Source organism: Amblyraja radiata, chromosome 4 (assembly GCF_010909765.2).
Source record: "Amblyraja radiata isolate CabotCenter1 chromosome 4, sAmbRad1.1.pri, whole genome shotgun sequence".
Taxonomy (NCBI): domain Eukaryota; kingdom Metazoa; phylum Chordata; class Chondrichthyes; order Rajiformes; family Rajidae; genus Amblyraja; species Amblyraja radiata.
Window position 1 is genome coordinate 96,257,007 of NC_045959.1, and position 24,152 is coordinate 96,281,158.

The window sequence follows — 24,152 nt, forward strand, 5'->3', positions numbered from 1 at the left end:
TTCTTTTTTGATTTGTTCTGGAGAACAAATCGTGCCCTCTTCAGCCCTTGTTCCCCCTCCGCCCCCACCAGGGAACAAGGGCTGAAGAGGGCCGGGTGTGGGGAGGGACATTGGGTCACGGGAAGGTGCTTTGAGTGCACGGACTGGGACATGTTCAGGACAGCAGCCACTTACAACCAAAACATCAATGTGGATGAGTATGCCATGTCTGTGTCAGGATACATACAGAAGTGCATGGAGGACGTCACTGTCATCAGGAACATCATAACCCGGGCCAACCACAAACCTTGGATTACTGCAGAGGTGCGTGCCTTGCTGAAAGCACGGAATGCGGCTTTTAAATCTGGTGATTTGGGGGCTCTGAGAACAGCGAGAGCCAACCTCAACCGTGAAATAAGGAAAGCAAAGCGCGCCCACGGACAGAAAATCCAGGGTTTCTTCCAGGATGATACCAACACCAGGAACATGTGGGAAGGCATCCGGGCCATAACAAACTTACAAGGCCCCTCAGATGTCTTGTAAGGATGACACAGACTTTCTCAATGAACTCAATAATTATTTCGGCAGGTTTGAGGCACTGAACACCACTACAGTGAGGAAATTAGAGCCTCAACCAGGAGAACAGACACTGTCTTTTGAAACTGCTGAAGTCCGCAGAATCCTGGAGGGCATTGACAAGCGAAAGGCAGCCGGACCGGATAATATACCGGGGCGTCTGCTTAGGGGATGTGCCGACCAGCTGGCCCTGGTTCTGACAGACATTTTTAACACCTCCCTGAACCAGGCCATTGTTCCATCATGTTTCAAGACAGCCACCATCATACCAGTCCCCAAAAAGTCCACAATAACCTGCCTGAATGATTACCGCCCCGTAGCACTCACACCAATAATAATGAAGTGCTTTGAGAGGCTTATTAAGCAGCACATGGTCTCTAAACTCCCCTCCAGTTTTGACCCGTTCCAGTTTGCTTATCGCCCGAACCGCTCCACAGAGGATGCTATCTCCTCTGCAGTCCACCTGAGCCTACAACACCTGGAGGAGAAGAACACCCACGTGCGGATGCTGTTTGTTGACTTCAGCTCAGCATTCAATACGATAATCCCCCAGCATCTGGTGAGCATACTGGCACCCCTAGGATTCAATACCACACTATGCAACTGGATCCTGGATTTCCTTTCTGAAAGACCCCAGTCTGTGCGGGTGGGGAAGAACACCTCCTCGGTCATCACACTGAGCACAATATGGACTGTTTACACTGCTGAACTCTGGGAGGAGGTACTCAACAACTCAGACTCCAGCCGCGTATGGCAAGGTACACAGGTACATCACGAACTACAAAAACGATACCAACTCATCCACCAGCAACAGTGCCTTTCTGGCAGTAAAGCTCAACCACTTCTTTGGCCTACATGAGAGGAGAGAGACGATCATGCCCACTACTCCAGCTCCAACACCCAACACCCAACAGCCAGACACTCATCATACAGACTGCTGATGTCACACACACAGTCTGGAATGTTAACATACGGAAGGCAGCCGGTCCGGACCAGACGGAGTCCCAGGACGGGCTTTCAGAGACTACTGATGAGTTAACTGACATATTGACAAAAATCTTCAATCAATCCCTGGTACAATGCATGGTCCCCACATGCCTAAAAACATCGGAAATCGTGCCAGTTCTGAAGCAGACAGCCATAACCTGCCTCAACGTCTCCAGGCCTGTTGCACTAACACCAATTATCATGAGATGCCTGCAGAGACTGGCCCTTAAGCACATCAAGGCCACTCTCCCATCAACCCTGGATCCACGGCAATATGCGTACAGAGCAAACAGATCAACAGACGACGCCATTGCCACTGCCCTCCATACTGTACTGCTCCACCTGGAACAAAGGGGAGCATACACACGACTGCTATTTGTGGATTGCAGCTCTGCATTTAACACAATCGTACCCAGTAGACTGGTCTCCCTGCTGTCCGACCTAGGCTTCGAACACAACATCTGCCTATGGATTAAGGACTTCCTTATGGACCGGCCGCAGTCAGTCAGGATGGGACCCCATAACTCCCCCACTCTGACACTCAGCACAGGAGCTCCACAAGGCTGTGTGCTGAGTCCCCTCCTCTACTCCCTCTATACCTATGACTGCATACCGACCCACAGCACAAGCACCATCACTGAGGGCGATGAGTCAGCTTACAGGGAGGAGGTACAGAAGTTAATAGGCTGGTGCTCAGAAAACAATTTAGCATTCAATACAAAGAAAACAAAAGAGCTCATCATTGACATCAGGAAGAAGTAGGGTGACCATCCCGCACTCCACATAAACGGAGAAAGAGTGCACAGAGTCTCCAGTTTCAGGTTCCTGGGCACCCACATCTCAGCAGATCTCAGGTGGCCAACTAACGCGCCCTCCCTGATAAAGAAGGCACAACAATGGCTTTACTTCCTAAGATCACTCAGGAAAGTCAACTTGCCACAACAGCTGCTAGTGTCATTGTACCGTTGCTCCATAGAGAGTGTCCTGACACATGGCATCCTGGTGTGGTATGGCAACAGTTCTGCGGCTGACAAGAAGGCTCTGCAGTCATCAACACAGCCCAGAAGATCACCAACACACACCTGCCTGCCCTGGAAGAGATCTATAGCTCTTGTTGCCTGCGGAAGGCATCATGCATCCTAAAGGACTCATCTCATCCCGACATCGCATGTTTGCCTTTCTACCCTCAGGAAAGCATTACAGATCCATCAAATCACACACCACAAGATTAACAAACCCCAAGGCCATCACCACTCTGAACGGAACACACAGCCCCCATAGCCAATATTTTGTACTACCACAACAATATACTGTGAAATATTGCACATTCTGACTTGACTTGACGATTTTCTTGCCGTTTATGTTATTCGTTATTCGTTTTTTTATCTGATACATTGGAGATCCGCTCGGGCAGTGCGCCTGAAATTTCGTTGCATGTATTTACAATGATAACAAAGCGTATTATTATTATTAATATTATTATTATCATAGTCCTGGTCCACAGTTAAGCTTCAATTAACTTTACCACATCATCAGATTACTTGGTCATTACTCTTTTGTGGCATTCTTCTATCCACATGCTACATCATGCTGCTTTTCCATATGCTACATCACATACTGCACTTAAAGGGCCTTTAAAAGCAAATTATTTAGCAGCATTTTCTCAGTAAATGCTACTCTGACATTTCTTTAAGACTGTTTACTCTCACAGGTGTGAGGGAAGGTTTTATCTCTTACAGTCTCATCTTTCTTGATTTGTTATTTTAATAATTGTTTGAAGACATCTTTACTTTATTTCTGCTAAAATATTTGTGAGGTCACCATCTCCTCATTACATTCTCCAGGATTCGTTGTTAAAAATAGGTTGAGATAGCTGTGATTTTTTTTCCTTTGCCAGAATCTGGTCATGTGCCAAATGAAGGTTTATGATTGCTTTAGAGAAGGTGGTAGTGAGCTGTCCTTTTGAACTGCTGCATGCAGGGCCGGATTTAGATGAAGAGAGGCCCTAAGCTATTTCACTTGTGAGGGCCCCCCCCTCCTAATCCTCCACCCCCACAACTAGAGGACCATGACTACCCGACAGTGACAGTGTGACACTTTTAGATCCTACTGTATGTTGTCATGAAACAGTTTTTTAAAATACATATTGGATGCCTTACCTGAATTGCCGTTTGAAGCTCTGGAGTGTTGGACCTGCTGCTTCAACATCAGAGCTGTGGTTTGCGGAGTTCCCAGCCTCGGGCCGTGTTGATTTCAACATCGCGGAGCCCTGGGATCCCTTTGCCGAGGGCCGCCAGCGTGAATCTCCGCCCAGCTCAGCCTGTGGACTTTGGCAGCCATGGTCTTCGGTAGGAAGTGGCCGATACGGAAGTCCAAGCCGCTGAGAATGTTCTCCCGTTCCGACGTCGGATGGTGACCCCAAATTTAATTGTACCAATTGGTGCATGTGACAATAAGTGTCTCTTGAATTGAATGTGGAATATTAAGAAATAAAGAAACTACAAATACACTAAGAGCAAAAATGTTTTTTTCTCGCCTTCTTCATAGAAAATCATCCGGAAGTTCACCAAGATCTGTTTGTCTAAGTTTGTCACAGAATGCTCATTGCAGACAACCTCTCTTGAGACATTGTGGACCTTAATTCCTTTTAAATTTTTTTGAGTCTTGAAAAAGACCTTTCTCCTGAGCAGCTGGTGACCATTAAGCTAAGAAACAGCAGCAAGATTGCTTCCACATTAGGGAAGGCCATCTGAATTGTTTCCTTGTATATTATTTGATAACGGCCTGTATGAGACAGAGAATGCTCTTCTGTATGCCTATGGCTTTATCTCACATACGAGTGAAAGTGCAAAAGTTCATCAGTACGTTTCAGGTCAACATCTTCTGGGTATGCTTCCATCAACAGTTCAACACCTTGCTTAGATGGGGTCAGATTAGCAAGAAAGGAAAACTGTTGTGCAACTTCACTTTACACAGTACCTCTTCTTTTTAAATTGGTTTCAAGTGCATCTAGTATAGGAATAAAGGATTTTATCCTAAACTTATCTCTTGAAGAGAGTTTATCTAAAGCATCAGGACCAGGTACACCTCCATCATTTCCTTGGCATTTCGTTACACTTTGTTTCCCTGTGACAGTTCTGTAGTTAACATCTGGCAAGATGGCCTTTGCTTGTTGTTCAAGCTCATCAAAATCATCTCTAATTTTGCTTACAAAATCCTGAAGTGAACTGTACAAACTTGCACAAGTACTCAATAACAGTTTGGATTTCTGAATGGCTTTGTTGACCTTGTGGAAATGACCTAGTAGATGGGTCCAAAAATGCAGCATAAACACAAATTCCAGTTCTTCCATTTTCTGCAGAAGATTGTTAGCTGGAAGCCTGGTATCACCCTTCACATTAACATCAGAGTACAAATGACTGAGGGCTGTAACTTTCCAAAATAGCTTCTGTGGCTTTTGCATGTGCCTCCCACCTAGTGTCTGACACATATTTAGGCTCTTTTGACTGAGGTTGCAAAAATGATTTTAGAACTGCCCATCTCTTTGTGGAGGATGAAAAAAAAGGTATAAATTTCATTGATAATTCCAAAACAGTTTATTGCATCAAGGCAGCAATCAACAGCCGAACTGCCCACCAAATTTAATGAGTGAGCAGTGCATGAAATAAATCTTGCAAATTTGTTTTTTTCGAGGATTTTTTGCTGCATACCCTTGTACCTACCAGCCATGTTGGCTGCATTGTCATAAGACTGCCCTTGGAAGAAGAGCTCCAAATCGCGGTTGGCGCGGAACTCATTGAGGTGGGGACGGAGGGGGACAAAGGTGAGGCCTCTGCAGCGGACAGAACATTCGGTATCTGAGAGGGGGAGGTCAGGGGGGGATGGTGAACACACGGCAGGGATGGGGGTTGGGGCCAGAGGAAGGCAGGTGAGTGGACTGAGGCCGAGGTGATGTCTGGTGGGGGGCTGGTGGGTGGTCCGGGGGTAGCGGGGTTATGAGGACTGTAGTGTGGGTGGGGAAGAGCTGCGGTCACATGGTTTGAGGGGAATGGGGGAGACCCAGTGGAACAGCCACTGAGGTTACCAGGGTTGAGGGAACTAGCACGATGACCCAGCGCAGTCAAACTCTGGGGAGTTGGAGTCTGCAGCATGGAAACTTCAGGCCCAGTGCCGAGTCCAGGCTACAGGTAAGGCGACGGCTGCGGGCTGGTGGAGAGCGGTGGAGTGGCCAGGGTCAGCGGGCAAAGCGTGGGAGGTCCCGGTGGGCGGGAAACCAGCCCCATCAGAGACTGAGCAGGGTTAACTATAGAAAGGACCATTCCGCCTATTGTAGCGGGTGGCTGCTCGCTCCCACCCACCCTTTACCCCGTCCGGAGCCTTATCTCTTCTCCCCTGAAGCAGGTAGGTCGGGCACAGTCGGAGCTGGTTCTGACATTGTTAAACTTGCAGCCACGCACCGACTCAAACACTCCTGACTGTTGAAAGGACAAGGCTCAGAAAATACGAATATGTCAAAAGTTTTATACACCTTGGTGGAGCAGGCCGAGGCCTCCTAGATCTCGAGGCCCTAAGCTTAAGCTTGTCTAGCTTATACATAAATCAAACCCTGGCTGCTTGGTCTGTGACAAAGGTACTCTCATAAAGCTGTGGGTGGGGACTTCTGCAAAAAGGACCCAACGATTATTGGCAAATGGAGATGCTTACACGTAAGGTAGTGTGTGACTAGGCAGGGATGCTAGGGTTGGCACTTCCATGCAATTGTTATTCTTGCCCTGTCTGCTTTTTGTTAATTTTGGTGAGTTGCTACAATGCATTTTGTCGATACTGCAGCCTGATGTGGAGGAATAAAACTTCGAAAATAAGCCTTGCCATCATTGAAGTGTTTTGCTTTGTCCTCGACGCATTGGCCTTTCATCACGGTATTGAGCGTAGAAGTTGTCAGGTCATGCTACCGTTGTAAAAGACATTGGTGAGGCCACATTTGGAGCATTGTTTTCAGTTTTGATCGCCTTATTCCATGAAATATGGTGTTAAGCTGGATAGGGTGCAGAGAAGCTTCACAACGATGTAGCCAGGTGTCAAGGCCTGAGCTATAGGGAGTAGGCTAGTACTTTATTCCTTGGAACTCAGGAGGATGAGAGGTGATCTTATAGAGGTTTATAAGATCATGAGAGGAATAGATAGGGTAAATGCACAGTCTTTTATCCAGAGTCAGGGAATCAAGAAACAGAGGTCATAGGTTTAAGATGAGGGGGCAAGATTTATTGGGAACCTTAGGGACAACTTTTGTATACAAAGTGAGGTGGGTGTATGGAACAAGCTGCCAGGAGAGGTAGTTGAGGCAGGTACTATCACAACATTTAAGAATCAGTTGGATAGGTACATGAATAGGATAGGTTAGAGGGATATGGGCCGAAGGCAGTAAGGTAGGGCTAGTGTAGATGGGGCATATTGGTCAGCATGGACAAGTTGGACCAAAGTGCCTTTTTCTATGCTATATGATTCTATATGACGACGGAGCAGAGCTATAAGGTGAGAGAGGGAAAATTTAATGGAGATGTGCAAGGCAAGTTTATTTTTACACACAGTAAGTTGGGGTGGGGGCTGGAACACCCGGGTAGGGGTGGTGGTAGAGGCGGACACTAGAGTCAAGAGTGTTTCATTGTCATATGCCCCAGACAGAACAAATGAATACTTACTTGTAGGAACACAACATAATATGAGAAAATAGTACCCTGTAAACAAAACATTAATTTAAAAAAGGATCAGAATTAAAAAAATACACACACACACACACACACACACACACACACACACACACACACACACACACACACACACACACACACTCACACACACGTTTACAGAGTACTATGTTTATATATTCTGTTGTGCTGCTGCAAGTAATTCATTATATAAATATTTATATATTCATTTATGCACTCATATATACACATAAAAACAACCAATAATAGTGCAAAAAGACAAAACCAATGCCCCCCCCCCCCCCAGTCTATACGATTGTGGCATTTAAGAGGCTATTTCTTCTTCTTTTTTTTCTTCTTTTTTTTCTTCTTCTCCTTCTTCTTCTCCTCCTCCTCCTCCTCCTCCTCCTCCTCCTCCTCCTCCTCCTCCTCCTCCTCCTCCTCCTCCTCCTCCTCCTCCTCCTCCTCCTCCTCCTCCTCCTCCTCCTCCTCCTCCTCCTCCTCCTCCTCCTCCTCCTCCTCCTCCTCCTCCTCCTCCTCCTCCTCGCGAAGCTGCGGCGCTGCTGATGTCTCTGTTTGTTGTCGTTCACCTGACTGAGGTCAGTTGACAGGACAACTTAAACACTCAGTCCTTACCTGCTATTCAATAAACACTTAGCTGATTTGATTAGAACCTCATCTCCCTATCTTAAGTGAACCCTTTTTTGAGATTATTCACAAGAAAAAAACATCTTCTCCATATCCACATATTTTGGGAATGCTAGTTGCATCCTCTGTGGTGATGACCAATACAAAATACCCATTTAATTTTTCAGCCATTCCTTTGTCTCGCATCAATCAAAGGTGAAGAACCTTCAGCGAGAAGGCATTATATGTCTTTTTCTGGCTGTGAGTATATAGGCAAGTCTGGATATAGGCCATTGTGTATGTAGGAACTGCAGATGCTGGTTTAAACCGAAGATAGACACAAAAAGCTGGAGGAACTCAGTTGGGGGCTATGTGTGAGTGGATAGGGCTGGGAAGGGGTAAAAAGAGCGAATGAATAATATTAATATAATATCAAAGGGGGTGGTTAGTGCGTGTGTGACGCCGCAGGTCGCCCCCCCCTCCCACAACCGTGCGTTGAGGGGACGGGACCCAACTTTGGTGGTGTTCTTATGAATAATTGTGACACAGTCTCCTTTCCTCTTGATGTATTTTGTTTTCTGTAGTCTCTCCTCTGCCTTGTCTGTCTGTCTCTTCCTGTCTGTTGTCTCCCTCTCTTGACCCCCACCTTTATTTATACTTACTTTTTGATTTCGAGATGTTAACTAACAATATCATCTAATGTAGAACAGTACAGTGCAGCACAGGAATAGGCTCTTCGGCCTACAATGTCTGTGCCGAACATGATGCCTAGTTAAACTAATCTAAGCCTGCACATCATCCATATCCCTCACGTCGCAGCGGCCTCTGCAGTCCGTTTGTTTTTGTTATTTTTTTGTCCAGTTTTAATGTAGTTTTTATTATTTTTTGATGGGGTATGTGTGTGTGTGTGTGTGGGGGGGGGGGGGGGGGGGGGGGGGGGGGGGGGGGAAACATTTAAAATCTTTCCCCTGCACGGAGAACCCGACCTTTTCCCTGTCGGGTCTCCGTTGTCGTTGGGGCTGCAACGTGGAGCGGCCTCCAGCAGGAACGTCCTGGGGCTCCAGTCACGGAGCTGCGGAGCTACTCACCATCATGGAGCTGGCCGAGTCCGGAGCGGGAGGAGCGGTGGTGGCGCTCGGCTGCGACCCGACCCCCGGAGATTCGGAGGCTTACCGCAGGTCTGGCAGACAGTAATATCGGGAGCCCGCGGGTCCCTGGTGGGAGACCGCATTTCGAGGCTTCTGCAACGGCGACTTCTCCTGCCCGAGTCGCGGGGTCGAGGAGTGCCTGGAGCGGGGCCTTACATCATCGCCCGGCGTGGCTTCAACGGCTGCGGGACTTTGCTAGAGCCCGCCGGGGGCTCCAACAACAAGACCCGGAGCGTGGCCTTGCATCGCCCGGCGTGGCTTTAATGGCCGCGGGACAATTGCCATCGCCCGCCGGGGGCTTTGACTCTGACATCGGGAGGGGAATGGGGAGTGCAGGGGAGAGATAAGTTTTTTTGCCTTCCATCACAGCGAGGAGGAGATGCACTGTGATGGATGTCTGTGTAAATTGTGTTGTGTCTTGGGTCTTTTTTTTCCATGTGTGTATGACTGCAGAAACAACATTTCATTTGAGCCTCTATGAGGTTCAAGTGACAAATAAATTGTATTGTGTATTGTGTATATTGTGTATTCCCTGCAAATCCATGTGCCTATCTAAAAGCCTCTTAAATGACACAATCGTATCAGAGCTATCCTGAGAGATCTCATCCCTTATCATTTCTAAATCTCAGTAATTCAACCTTGATTCTTCTCTTGAAAACTGATTCTTTTCCTATCCTTGATTCCGCACCAGGAGTCTGGAACCGGATAGGAAGTGAATGGTGGAATAAGTATTATGCGCCGATAGATAAGAGATGGTCTTATGCCAGTGTTTCTTGCAATCGTTTCAATCTTCTGTTCTTTGTCCTTTAAAAAATAATCTACCCCTACTTCTAGTTGTTTGTACATTCCCGGTTAATTTAGTTAATGTTTCAGTCCTGTTAAATTGTATATTTTAAACTGAACATTGTTACAGCTCATCCTGTGCTTGGTAGCTTGTCCTTCCACTGTGGTTGTGCTTCAGTACATTCTTTGCTCTCATCTTTGTGCCAAGCGTGTACAGAATTGTTACTTTAACAATCTTTAACAAGACTGCAGTTTAGTTGTAACAATTACGAACAAGATATGTCCGAAACATTTCATCTGCGTTTACTTAATTAAAACATTGCATTGTTTGTTTTAAGATGCATCTTGCGGGTAGTTTGCAAAATGCAAAAAAAGCTTTGGGGAATAAGAAGTAGACAAAAATGCTGGAGAAAATCAGCGGGTGAGGCAGCATCTATGGAGCAAAGGAAATAGGCAAGGTTTCGGGTCGAAGATGTGTATTTCCAGACCAGGAGGGAAAAGGGAAATAGGAGAAAAGGTAGAGAATTAAATGTTCAGAGAGGGAGCAAGAGAAGTTCCACAGAAGTTTGATCTGACAGGCTTTGGAGAAGAAGGGGAGTGTCAGAGGCAGCTAAATGGATGTCTCAATCCTCGAATGGCTCCATGGCCTTATCGAGACATAGACCATAGGACAGTACAGCGCAACAACAAGTCGCTTGGCCTACAATGTCTGTGCCAAACATGATGCCAAGACCTTCTCTTATCTATCTGCATATAATCCACATGCCTCCATTCCCTGCCTATCCATATGCCTAAACCGCCGAATGTTTTATCTTTGTACAATTGCTTCTAATAAAAAAAATAAAAATAAAACAAAAAATACATATTCTGGTAGAGATTTACCCCCCTGGAGTCCGTAATCGGATTACCTGAAAATGTCATGCTTTATTTCTTGAGTTATTAATAAAAATGTTCACAAATCCGATCAAACTTTGAAATCAAAACACCAGTTTTTCGCTGATGACGGGACAATAGATCTGCCTGCCTGCCGTCTGCTCGCGCTGCGACTGACCTCACCTCCCACCCCGCCCTCCTCCTCCGGTTGTTCAAAAGTCACCCTGTCGACTGAAGACCAAAGATCATAGCTCACTTTGGTCCTTTGCTCTTTTCGTCGACACTCGCTCGCCCGCTCGCAGCTCGGGTCTCTCCCCACTCTCTCCCTCCCCCTCTCCCCCTCTCTCCCCCCCCTCTCTCCTCCCCTCTCTCCCCCCCCTCTCTCCCCCCTCGCGCCCCCCTCTCTCCCCCTCTCTCCCCCCTCTCTCCCCCCTCCCTCTCTCTCCCCCCTCTCCCTCACTCCCCCCTCTCTCTCCCCCCCTCTGTCCCCCCTCTCTCCCCCTCTCTCCCCTCCCCTCTCCCCCCCCTCTCTCCCCCCCTCTCTCTCCCCCCCCCTCTCCTCTCCCCCTCTCTCTCCCCCCCTCTCTCCCCCTCCTGTGCAAAGCCATATTGGCTGTCTCTAATTAACCCACTCTTTTCCAAATGGGTAAATTTGGGGTAAATCTTATCCCGAAGAATCCTATCCAATAGCTTCCCCACCACTAATATATCTCACTGGCCTATCATTCCCTGGATTCTCTCTACCCTTCTCAAATATAGGAATAGGATTAGCTACTTTCCAGTCCTCCTGGACATCGCCTGTGGCTAGAGAAGACTCAAAGATTTTTGTTAAACGTCTTGCAATCTCCTCTCTTGCCTCTCTCAATAACCTGGGATAAATCCCATCAGGGCCTGGGGATTTGCCCACCTTAACGCTCTTCAAGAGCCCCAACACCTCCTGTTTCCTAATTGCAAACTGCCCTTGCATATCAGTATTCTCCACACTGATCTCACTGTACTCCATTTCATGAAGAAAACAGATACAAATACTTGTTTAGGACCTCGCCTACATCACCAGACTCAAAGTACAAATTCCTTCCTTCATCCTTGAGCAGTCTTACCTTTGCCCTGGTTACCCTTTTGTTTTTGGAATATAGATATAAAAAGCGTTGGAATTTTCTTTAAACCGACTCACCAAAGACATTTGTGGGCCCTTTTGGCCCTTCTAATCACCCACTTGAGATTTCCTGCTTTCTTTATATTCTTCAAAGGCCCTGCCAGATTGCAGCCTCTTAAACCTTGCATGCACTTCCTTTTTCTTTTTGACCAAATTTATAATCTCGTTGGCTCATTGTTCCCTTACTTTGTCATTCTTATCCCTGGAACATGCCGGTTCTGATCTTCGATCAACCAGCCTTTCAACGACTCCTATATGTCGGATGTATACTTTACCTAATTACAATTGTACCCAGTGTACCCTCCTGAGCTCCTGCCTAACAAAATTGTAGTTTGCCTTACTCCAAGTTAGTAACTTCCTGCAAGGTCCTGCCTTCTCCCTATTCAAAACAATGTTAAAACATTTGGGACATAGACACAAAATACTCAAAAGTAACTCAAAAGAGTCTGAAGAAGGGTTCAAACCCGAAATGTCACCTATTCCTTTTCTCCAGAGATGCTGCCTGACCCGCTGAGTTGCTCCAGCACTTTGAGTCTATCTTCGGTATAAACCAACATCTGCAGTTCCTTCCTACACAGAAAACCATGTCTACAGTATTATGTAAGTGTAGCAAAATGGAGACACGAGAGACTGTGTTGCTGGAAGCTACACATTAAAACTTTTGGAGTTGTGATCATTATCCCCAAAATGCTCTTCCACTGAAACACCAGTTACCTGGCCAAAGGCACACAAAATTGCTGGAGAAACTCAGCGGGTGCAGCAGCATCTATGGAGCGAAGGAAATAGGCGCCGTTTCGGGCTGAAACCCTTCTTCAGACTAACACCAGTCACCTGGCCAAGTTCATTTCCCAACATAAGGTCCATATGTTCCCTTTTCAGGTTAAACTATCCTCATATGGTTTCAAAAAACTCTCTTGGATACACCTCCAAATTTCTGCCCCATCTACATAGAAACATAGAAAATAGGTGCAGGCGGAGGCCATTCGGCCCTTCAAGCCAGCACCGCCATTCATTGTGATCATGGTTGATCGTCCCCTATCAATAACCCATGCCTGCCTTCTCCCCATAACCCTTGACTCCACTAGCCCCTAGAGCTCTATCTAACTCTCTCTTAAATCCATCCAGTGACTTGGCCTCCACTGCCCTCTGTGGCAGGGAATTCCATAAATTCACAACTCTCTGGGTGAAAACGTTTTTTTCTCACCTCAGTCTTAAATGACCTCCCCTTTATTCTAAGTCTGTGGCCCCTGGTTCTGGACTCGCCCAACACTGGGAACATTTTTCCTGCATCTAGCTTGTCCAGTCCTTTTATAATTTTATATGTTTCTATAAGAGACCCCCTCATCCTTCTAAACTCCAGTGAATACAAGCCCAGTCTTTTCAATCTTTCCTCATATGACAGTCCTGCCATCCCAGGGATCAATCATCAGCCTTTGTTCAAGTTCAAGTTCAAGTTAGTTTATTGTCATGTGTCCCTGTGTAGGACAATGAAATTCTTGCTTTGCTTAAGCACACAGAAAATAGTAGGCATTTACTACAAAACAGATAAATGTGTCCATATACCATGATATAAATATATACACACATGAATAAATAAACTGATAGTGCAAATAACAGAAAGTGGTTGGTAATAATCAGAGTTTTGTCCGAGCCAGGTTTAATAGTCTGATGGCTGAGGGGAAGTAACTATTCCTGAACCTGGTTGTTGCAGTCTTCAGGCTCCTGTACCTTCTACCTGAAGGTAGCAGGGAGATGAGTGTGTGGCCAGGATGGTGTGGGTCTTTGATGATACTGCCAGCCTTTTTGAGGCAGCGACTGCGATAAATCCCCTCGATGGAAGGAAGGTCAGAGCCGATGATGGACTGGGCAGTGTTTACAACTTTTTGTAGTCTTTTCCTTTCCAGGGCGCTCAAATTGCCGAACCAAGCCACGATGCAACCGGTCAGCATGCTCTCGACTGTGCACCTGTAGAAGTTAGAGAGAGTCTTCCTTGACAATCCGACTCTCCGTAATCTTCTCAGGAAGTAGAGGCGCTGATGTGCTTTTTTGATGATTGCATTAGTGTTCTCGGACCAGGAAAGATCTTCAGAGATGTGCACGCCCAGGAATTTGAAGCTCTTGACCCTTTCAACCATCGACCCGTTGATATAAATGGGGCTGTGGGTCCCCCTCCTACTCCTTCCAAAGTCCACAATCAGTTCCTTGGTTTTGCTGGTGTTGAGGGCCAGGTTATTGCGCTGGCACCATATGGACAGTTGCTCGATCTCTCTTCTGTACTCTGACTCATCCCCATCAGTGATACGCCCCACAATAGTGGTGTCGTCAGCGAACTTGATGATGGAGTTCGCACTGTGGTTCGCTACGCAGTCATGGGTATAGAGTGAGTACAGCAGGGGGCTGAGCACGCAGCCTTGAGGTGCTCCCGTGCTGATTGTTATTGAGGCTGACACATTTCCACCAATACGAACAGACTGTGGTCTGTGGACGAGGAAGTCAAGGATCCAGTTGCAGAGGGATGCGCAGAGACCCAGTTCTGCGAGTTTGGTAACCAGTTTGGAGGGGATGATTGTGTTAAATGCCGAGCTGTAATCAATGAATAACAGCCTGACATATGAGTTTTTGTTGTCCAAGTGGTCCAGTGCGGAGTGGAGGGCCAGCGAGATCGCATCCACCGTTGATCTGTTGTGGCGGTACGCGAACTGCAGTGGGTCCAGGTTTTTGTCGATGTAGGAGTTGATTTGCTCCATGATCAACCTCTCAAAGCACTTCATCACCACCGGCGTTAGTGCTACTGGTCGATAGTCATTGAGGCACGTGTCACCGAGCAAGTCCCAGTCAATATTGGGTAAATTAAGTCATGCAGTCAGACAACCCTGTTGCTTTTGCATCTTTCGGATCATTGAACTACCATTTGTTTGCCTCTCACAACCACATTTCCACAATGGCCACAGCATAAGTCCTAAGCACTGATCCAGGCTTGTAACTTCATCTGCTTTCGCCACAATCCTCCCTGCAATGAAATAAACAAACTTCACCCCATCATCGCCACCCTATTCCTTCATCTCTCCACGCTTGTCCTTCTGTTGAGACTAACCTGTACTTTCCCATTACTCCTTCCAATTTTGACCCACTACTCTGGTTCCTACCCACAGCCTCTCTAGTTTGAACCCTCCCGTCATGGAGACATACAGCATGGAAATGATTCCTTTGGGCTCACCGTGTGATCATCAATCACCCACTTGCACTAATTGTACATTTATCCCATTTAAATTTTTTTTCCAAATGCTCATCAACTCTTCCGAGACTACATGCACTGGGCAGTCCCCACTGACTAGGTTGACGATTATTGGACAAATATGGTCAATTCTTTCTACCATGGTTGCCCATTGCTTGCCCAATTCGAGTCTGGCACACTGGTTATTTCTTGGTTCACCCACCACATCTTTAGCCCCTCCCATTCCCACACTGACCTTTCTGTCCTGAGTATCCTCCACTGTCAGAGTGAGGCCCAACACAAAGCTGAGGAACCGCATCTCATATTTCGCTTGGGCAGCTTACAACCCAGCGGTATAAATATTAACTTCTCTAACTTCAAGTAACCTTTGTTTTCCCTCTCTCTCCAACCCTCCCCCATCCTAGTTCTCCGACCAGTCTGACTGTCCCCCTGAGTAAATTTTGCATTGTATGCCTTGTTGTCTCCCTGCTAACAATGATCTATACATTCTCCTTGATCTTCGCCCCCTTTGATTTCTCGTTTTTTACACCTTACCCTTCTAGATCTGTTGTTTCCCTCTCACCTGACTCTCAGTCTGAAGAAGGGTCTCGACCCAAAACGACACACATTCCTTCCACCGAGAGATGCTCCCTGTCCCGCTGAGTTACTCCAGTGTTTTCTGTCTATCTTCAGTCCTTTCTGGGTTTCTGGTGGGATTTCCTGTGGGCTTCGGCCTCGGACTGTGAACGTGGCCGGAGGACTTTATCGATGGTGCCACGGTCTCGATGCCTCCCAGATGGCCGCGGAGAAGCTGGGGGCAGAGCATCGCAGGTCGGAGGAGCCTCGCAGGTCGGAGGAGCTTCGCAGGTCGGTGGAGCCTCGCAGGTCAGAGCCCAGGCCAGGGCCTCGTGGGTCAGAGCCAGGGCACCGACCGACCGACGGATGAAGACGAACCATGTGGAGTGAGGACGCCGCTGCCGGGGGGGGGGGGGGAACAAAGGAGGACCCGCCATGCGGGGGACCGCCATGCGGGAGGGGGAGGGGGAAGAACAATGGGGACCTGGCGCGGGGATACTTTGTAACTTTGTAACTTTGTAACTTTGTAAGCACCCTTTATGTAGCGACTATTTGCATACCTTGGGTGTGCAAGCAAAGAATTTCACTGTGACTTTTCACGTGTGACAATAAAATATTAATTCATTGTTCATCTTCTTTGGCCTCTGCTCAAGCACAAACCAGCCCAAAGGTAATTGGAACAGAATAGTGAAGCAACAAAAGTGCAAATGAAAGTGCAAACAATATTAAGAAACAAAAATTAGACACCAGAAAGTCATAAAATTAAGCGGAGAAAATAAATAATCATCTTTAATGTGATCGATTCGTATTGCTAAAATCTACCCTTGTTAATAGGATCTGGTGATGAAACAAGAGCCTGGGGTCCACCGTTCATGGGAACAGAAAGTGTCTACTTCCTGAGTGTCAATCGAAATAAAAAGGTGAGGCTGAAACAATGTAAATCATGGTTAATGTTTCTTGCATTCTTCACCTGTTTGTTGAATGCGGGTTTAGTATAAAGGGAATGAAAAAGTCTGCAAGTTTGTATCTATGCAGTTATATACAGTGGTAATGTAACAATGCAACATAATGCGAAAACCTCTGCATGATGGAAAATAATATCAGCATTATTAAATGGCAAGACATTGGAGGGTGTTGATGTTCATTGAGACCTAGATTTCCTTTTATAATACGATACGATAAAACTTTATTCGTCTCCCGCTGCCGCCCCTCACGCTGCCGCCCCCGAGGCTCTCATTGTCGCCACCGCTCAGACTCCTTCACCCGCCCTCTCCGCAGTCCCTGGAAGGTGTGTGGGGTGAGTCGGACCTACCGGGGTGTGTTCCGGTCTTCGGAGGGGCGGTTTGGTGGGTGGATCAGGGCTGCTCGGTTCCCCGGGACACTTCTATACACTGATTCATAGAATAGCTGTGGTCATTCAGCCTATCATGTGGACAACAGCTCCCCTTCAGAGTAACTCCTTAGTTCCATCATCTGGTCTGTGCAAAAAAAAATGTTCAACGTATGTTTTCCATTTCCTTATGGCCTTTATGGATTTTTGTTATCATCACATTTACAGGTAGTGCATTTCCATTTACTCTTAATTCTCTTGCCCATTATTTTGTAGCACTGACTTTTAACTTTGTCTCCTCCACCAAAGGGAATATTCTCCCATTATCAACTGTCTTTAGGCCACTCCTCATTTTTATGAAGTGGTTCAACAATCAGTTTTATTCGTCACTTGCACATAAAGTGCAAGTGAAATGAATTTGCCAGCAGCGGTACAATGAAAAGGAACACACAAAAACACAAAAAAAAATTAACACAAACATCCACCACAGCATTCATCACTGCTGGAAAGGCACAAATTTGGCCAGACCTCCTCCATTTTCCCCCGTGGTCGGGACCTCAACCCTCCACAGCCGTCGCCGCGGGCGTCCAGATGTGCAGACAAGGTAAAAAGTCCAGGTAAGTCCTTAGTTGAGGAAACACTTTTTCACCCAGAGAGTTGTGAATCTGTGGAATTCTCTGCCACAGAAGTCAGTGGAGACCAATTCACTGGATGTTTTCAAGCGTTAGAGAGAGCTTCTAGGGCTAACGGAATCAAGGAATATGGGGGGAAAGCAGGAACGGGGTACTGATTTAGGATGATCGGCCATGCTGGTACGTGCTGGCTCGAAGGGCTGAATGGCCTACTCCTGCATCTGTGTTCTATGTTTCTATGTAACATAGCTTTGAGGTGAGAGGGGCAAAGTCTGAAGGAGATGTGTGGAACAAGCTTTTTGCACAGTGGGCGGTGGGTGTCATGAACGAGCTGCCAGGGATGGTGGTGCAGGCAGATGCAATAGGGGTGTTTGAGAGGCTTTTTGCTATATTGGCAAATCCTGTACCTCTAATTTGGTCGGTGGGGGCGCTGCAATGGTGGCAGCCCTGTCAGCAGCGCGTTAGTTATTTTCAACTTTTTAAATTTTTTTAGTATGTTTTAAAGTATGTTTTTAATGTTTCTTTGTGTGTTTTGTGTTGGGGGTGGTGTGGGGGGGTAAGGAGGAAACCGTTTCGGTCGCCTCCTCCAAGGAGAGGCAACTTTTTCCAGGTCGCCTCCCCCGTGGCCTAACAGCGAGGATCGGCGCGGCCTTTCCCGGAGACGCGCCCGGGGTTCGGGCTCCGGCAGCGGGTGCAGCGTGGACTGTCAACGCGGAGCGGGCGAGCCCTCGCTGGGGCTCGCTGGAGGGGAGCGCTCCGTTTCGTTGGCCCGCAGCAGCCGGCAGCCTGAAGCCGCGGTCTGCACAGCTCCAGCTGGCGCGGCGTCTACAGCCCGGGATCCCTTGGGGGGGACCCGGGGTAAGAAGAAGCTACCACCGCCGGCCCGCGGCCGTCTTCTACCGCGGGCGCGGTATGGACTTAACATCACCCCTGGAGGGGAGCTTTGACCGCCGGCCCTGCAGTCTGCAGTGCTTCTGGCTGCGGCATGGAGGGAACTTTAAATCTTCGGCCGCTGGCCTGCGGCCTACACCAACTTAAAGCCGCGGTCTCCGGTGGGGAAGAGCTGACTCTGGACTTACCTGGACTCGTACCGTGTCCTTACCATCTGGACGCCCGCAGCGGCGGCTGCGGAGGGTTGAGGTCCCGACCACGGGGGAAAATGGAGGAGGACTGGCTAAATTGTGTGCCTTCCACCACAGTGATGAATGCTGTGGTGGATGTTTATGTTAAATTTTTAGTATGTTTTTGTGTGTGCTCTTTATCATTGTATCGCTGCTGACATATCCATTTCATTTGCACTTTTTGTGCAATGTGACAAATAAACCGTATTGTATTGTATTGTATTAATTTACTCTTATCCAAGTATAGAAAGGCAGCCAGTTTATGGGCACAAGAAGTGCTGGATTTGCCAGCAACATCCACATCCTTAGAAGAAAATCTTATTTTTTGTCTCATTTCAACAGGCAGCTGATTATTCTATTGGTATAAAATGTTTAGTATAATCTCTTCTAAACCAAGTGCTTTTTATTCTTTGCAGAGCATAGCAGTGAATCTGAAGAGCTCTCATGGGGTCCAAATAATAAAAGATGTAAGTTATTTTAAAATAGATTTTGTTTCTTAATAAAATTATTTTTATTGGGTTTATGTGAGGAAGAGATGGTGGGGTAAAGCTTGAATAACACAGGAAATACCGGAACTACTTAGCAAGTCAGGCTGCATCCATGGAAAGAGAAACAGAGTCAATGTTTCAGGTCGAAGACCCTTCATCAGAAAGGGGAAAGAGGAGAGAAACGTTTTAACCTACAGGGTATAGGTGTGTGGGTGTGTGTGTACACGCACACGCACGTTGGCGGGGAGCAGAGTGAAGCAAAAACTGTAGGTGGGAATGATGTACAGAAGATTTACAAAGATGTTGCCAGGACCTGAGGGGCTTAAGTATAGGGAGAGGATGGGCAGGCTATGACTACACCTTTGGTGTGCAAAAGACTGAGGGGTGACTTTATAGAAGTGTTTAACATCATTAGGGGGAATAGATAAGATGAATGTACAGTTGTTTAAGAAAGAACTGCAGATGCTGGAGAAATCGAAGGTGGACAAAAAAGCTGGAGAAACTCAGCGGGCGAGGCAGCATCTATGGAGAGAAGGTCTGAAGAAGGGTCTCGACCCAAAATGTGGCCTATTCCTTCTCTCCATAGATGCTGCCTCACCCGCTGAGTTTCTCCAGATGAATGTATGGAGTATTTTACCCAGGGTTGGAGAATCATAAACATGGGGACATATGTTCTAGGTGAGAGTCATAAAGTTATACACCATGGAAACAGTCCCTTTGGCCCAACTTGTCCACACAAACCAAGATGCCTCATATATACTGGTCCCACCTGCTTCTGTTTGACCCATATCCTTTCCTATCCATGTACCTGTCCAAATATTATTTAAATGTAGTGATAGTATGTGCCTCAACTAACTCCTCAACAGCTCGTTCCATATACAGTACATACCACCCTTTGTGTGAAAAGGTTGCCCTTCAGGTGCCTGTGAAATCTTTCCTCTAGCACCTCTGGTTCTTGACTCTGAGTAGATGGGCTCCATGCATATACCCGTATCTATTCTCTTCATGATCTTATGTACCTCAATAAGATCACTACTCATCCTGGCCTCATCAACCCCTTCCCCATATCTCATAACCCCCCGAGTTCTGGCAACATCTTTGTAAATCTTCTCTCCACCCTTTCCAGCTCAATCTCTTTCCCATGCCAGGGTGACCAAAACTGAACACAATACTCCAAATGTGGCCTCACCAAAATGTCTTTCACAACTGTAACATAACATCCCAACTTCCTTCTGCAGTTCCTTCTTACACATTCCAACTTTTATACTCGTTACTCTGACTGATGAAGACCAGTGTGTCGAAAGCCTTCTAGACTATCCTATTTGTGACACCAATTTAAAGGAACTATGTACCTTAACTCCTAGATCCCTCTGCTCTACAACACTCCCCCCCCCCCCTGGAACCCTGCCATTCACTGTGAATGTCTTGCCCTCAGTTTGACTTTCCAAATCCTTGATGTAAACCATAAACAGCAGTGGGCCCAGCACCAATCCCTGAGGCACACCACTAGTCACAGGACTCCAGTCTGAAAAGCAACCTTCCACCATCACGTGGAAGAAAGAACTGCAGATGCTGGTTAAAATTGAAGGTAGACACAAAATGCTGGAGTAACTCAGCGGGTGAGGCAGCATCTTTGGAGAGAAGGAATGGGTGACGTTTCGGGTCCCGAAACGTCACCCATTCCTTCTCTCCAGAGATGTTGCCTCACCTGCTGAGTTACTCCAGCATTTTGTGTCTACCTTCCACCTTCACCCTCTGCTTCATTCTTTGAAGCCAATTGCCTATCCAGTTGGCTAGCTCTCCCTGGATCACATGCTTGCTTCTTTCGTTTTCTTGTCAGGTGCACCAAGGTAAAGTGAAAAGCTTTTTTTGTGGTGTGTTATCCAATCATCGGGAAAAAAACTATACATGATTACAATCAAGCCGTCCACAGTGTACACACAAAGGGAATAATGTCGAGTGCAATATAGTCCAGTTGTCAAGCTGCCTCTCAGTGGGGAAGACCGAAGCAAGAGGTCATTCAACCCCTCCAAGCCTGGCGCTGCCATTCAATGCGATTAGGGATTCATTTGACCGGGGTATTTATCCCCCACCCAAGCTCTCAGCCCTCTCCCCAAACTACAGGGAGGGGCTTTCCACCCTCCCTCCCTCCTTCCCTCCCTCCTTCCCTCCCTCCCTCCCTCCCTCCTTCCCTCCCTCCCCCCCCCCCCCCCCCCCCCCCCCCCCCGCATTTTCCAGGTGAGCTGCCACACAATGACCCTGCAGTGCTGCCCCCCGCAGGTCAGACCCAGCCACTGCTCCCTCACCCTGTCGCCAAACTAACGGCTGTGTCCGACCATAGCAGGAGACCGCTCAGCCTCTCTAGCCAATCCTGCTATTCAACATCATCAGGGCTTCCCTCAACACAAGTATTAATCTCTCGCCACCCCAGGTCCTGCTCTCCAGCTTCCACCCTCTGGGACAAACGTTTCGCCCTCCCACCATTAGGGGCGCGCATTCCCTCCCCTACGTCAAACGCAGCCACTGCTCCTCGCCCTGTCCCCAACTCCCCAGGTGGGGGCAGACCATAGCAGGAGGCCACTCAGCCCCTCCTGCCTATCCCTGCCATTCAATGTGTTCACGACTTTCCTTCCTTTTATTACTCCCCCCTCAAATCCCTGTCCCCCCCCCACCCTCCTCAGCTGTCCATGCCTAACATCAGTGCAATCCAACCTTCCAGATCAGCCTACCGTACGGAACCTTATCAAATGCCTTGCTAAATTCCATTCTTGGAATGTTTTAAATATGTTTTCTAGTTTCTTAGGAAGCACCAGGCTTCTAGGGTGTTGTTACTCAACTGCACTTTTAGTTTAGTTTAGAGATACAGCGCGGAAACAGGCCCTTCGACCCACTGAGTCCGTGATCCCCGCACATTAACACTATCCTACACACACTAGGGTCAATATTTTACAATTTTACCAAGCCAATTAACCTACAAACCTGCACGTCTTTGGAGTGTGGGAGGAAACTGAAGATCTCGGAGAAAACCCACGCGGTCACCGGGAGAACGTACAAACTCCGTACAGACAGCACCCACAGTCAGGATCAAACCCGGGTCTTTGGCACTGCAAGGCAGCAATTCTACCACTGTGCCACCGTACCGCTTCTGTTTCTCCATCTTCAGAAGGATCCTTGAAGTGAAATTGTAGTACAATTTGCAGGGAAATCAAGGCTTGAGCTTAGAGTTTATGAGGAACGATTACAAATTCGCCTGATGCTATAAATGATAGCAGGAGTGCCAAATTGCCTTTCGGCACTGGCAATATAATCCTCAAACTGAGATTCTGTTGGGTTTGGCTTGGTGCTCATATTTATTGTTTGCTGTTATGTTATGGATTAAATTTTTTAACTCAAAAGTTCAAAAAGTTTCTATTTTGGGAAATGCCTAAAGTGTTGCTTTTACATTTCTGGATGCTCCAGCATGTTTCATAGCCAATAAAAATACTTCTGCATTGCAATCAGTGACGTGATGCGCCGTGGCAACCAGCTGCACACATCAGAGTCCTAAAAGACTCTAAATAACTTGATAATCTGTTTCAATTGTGTTGTTTGAGAGATGAACTTTGGCCATTACTTTCGAGATTAAATCTGTTAGAAGTAAACTGATATTTGTGAAATATTGGGAACATGTATTTATATTTTAGTTGTATATTGGAGACCGTACAACATGATTTGTCCCTATACACAAGGGTTTGTATGTGTCTGTACTCAAGACTCCCACCTAGAGGTGAAAACCAACAGCTGTATCATTTCAATTTATTTTGCCACCAACATCTTTTCCTTTGGAGGTTTTGTGAAAACAGTGAAAGGAGAGTGAGACTGAAGGGATTGCTCTGCTTGAAGGTGGCATGGTCCCAATGGACTGCGTGTCTTCCTTAGTTATCATTAGTAGCTCAGTCATGCATGTCTTGAATTCCAGGGTAGTACTTCTTTAATAGCTTTGGTTGTCATGTCAAAAGAAGGAACAAGTGCATTTAAGTTTGTAGTTAATTTTTATGGTTAGTTGGACCAATGACTATTTCTACATCACTTTCAAATGACACAGGGGCTTGTGAGGGAGGAAAAGCACACCAACGTCATAAGTTAAACTCTAATTTAAATCTGTTATAGTGTGTGAAGCCTCCATCAAATTATTCTGAGGAATTGGCTCATGATCACTGAAATATTATTTTAGCATAACAATATTTTTATTGCCTGCATTTTTTTTCAAACGCTCCCATGCCGCAGCAGCCGTAAGCCACTGAGGACAATGTGAGAAAACTGGATAAATTGTGCCAAGTGAAAAACTCATTCTCACTAGGCTTTGTGTAGTCTTAAGTTTGTTATTCTGAGAACTTGCCGTGTGTTTCCGCTACTCCTACCCTGCGATCCCAACCGAGGAGTCCACGTGATGTTAGCATCGTGCTTCAGTCACTTTCCAATACTTTGGAAATCCAGATGCAACTAATTGCATTGTTGATGGATAAATCTGTGTAACAAATACCATTGTGAAGTATGGGATTTCAATACTCATATTTATGCAATTATACATGTGCACTTTTAAGGTTGTGTGCATTTTTTTTGTGTAAATTAACAAAATAAGTGGAACTCGATGTTCTAAAATAAGTGAAAGCATTTGCAACATCTTTTTGTTCATGTGTATACTATTACTTATTTGGCGATTGTTTATTCGTCTTTTGTAAGATGGTGTGCTTTATCCCTCTCCAATATTGTTGTTACCATGACAATAGATTTCAATGGCATTTTAAAGAGAAGTATTGGACCTGATTTGCCTTCAAAGATATCAGTGCATTGAGCCGTGAGCATGAATATAAAATGTGTTTCCATCAGACAAGACGAGAGGAGATGCAATGTTAAAACAGATAGTGGTAGCTTCTGACTAGCCTACCACACTCAATATTGAGTTCAAAATTTCAGA

General features: G+C 46.6%; 1 protein-coding gene across 3 annotated transcripts in view; it reads left to right on the plus strand.

Moving 5' to 3' along the window:
• The window catches only part of sugct (succinyl-CoA:glutarate-CoA transferase), a 469,744-nt gene that overhangs the window by 38,238 nt on the left and 407,354 nt on the right, over positions 1 to 24,152 (plus strand). For all 3 annotated transcript variants that reach the window (XM_033019979.1, XM_033019981.1, XM_033019980.1), the window contains exons 4-5: positions 16,459 to 16,544; positions 19,124 to 19,174. In XM_033019979.1, the coding sequence (XP_032875870.1) occupies positions 16,459 to 16,544; positions 19,124 to 19,174 (137 nt within the window). The remainder of the gene's footprint in view (positions 1 to 16,458; positions 16,545 to 19,123; positions 19,175 to 24,152) is intronic.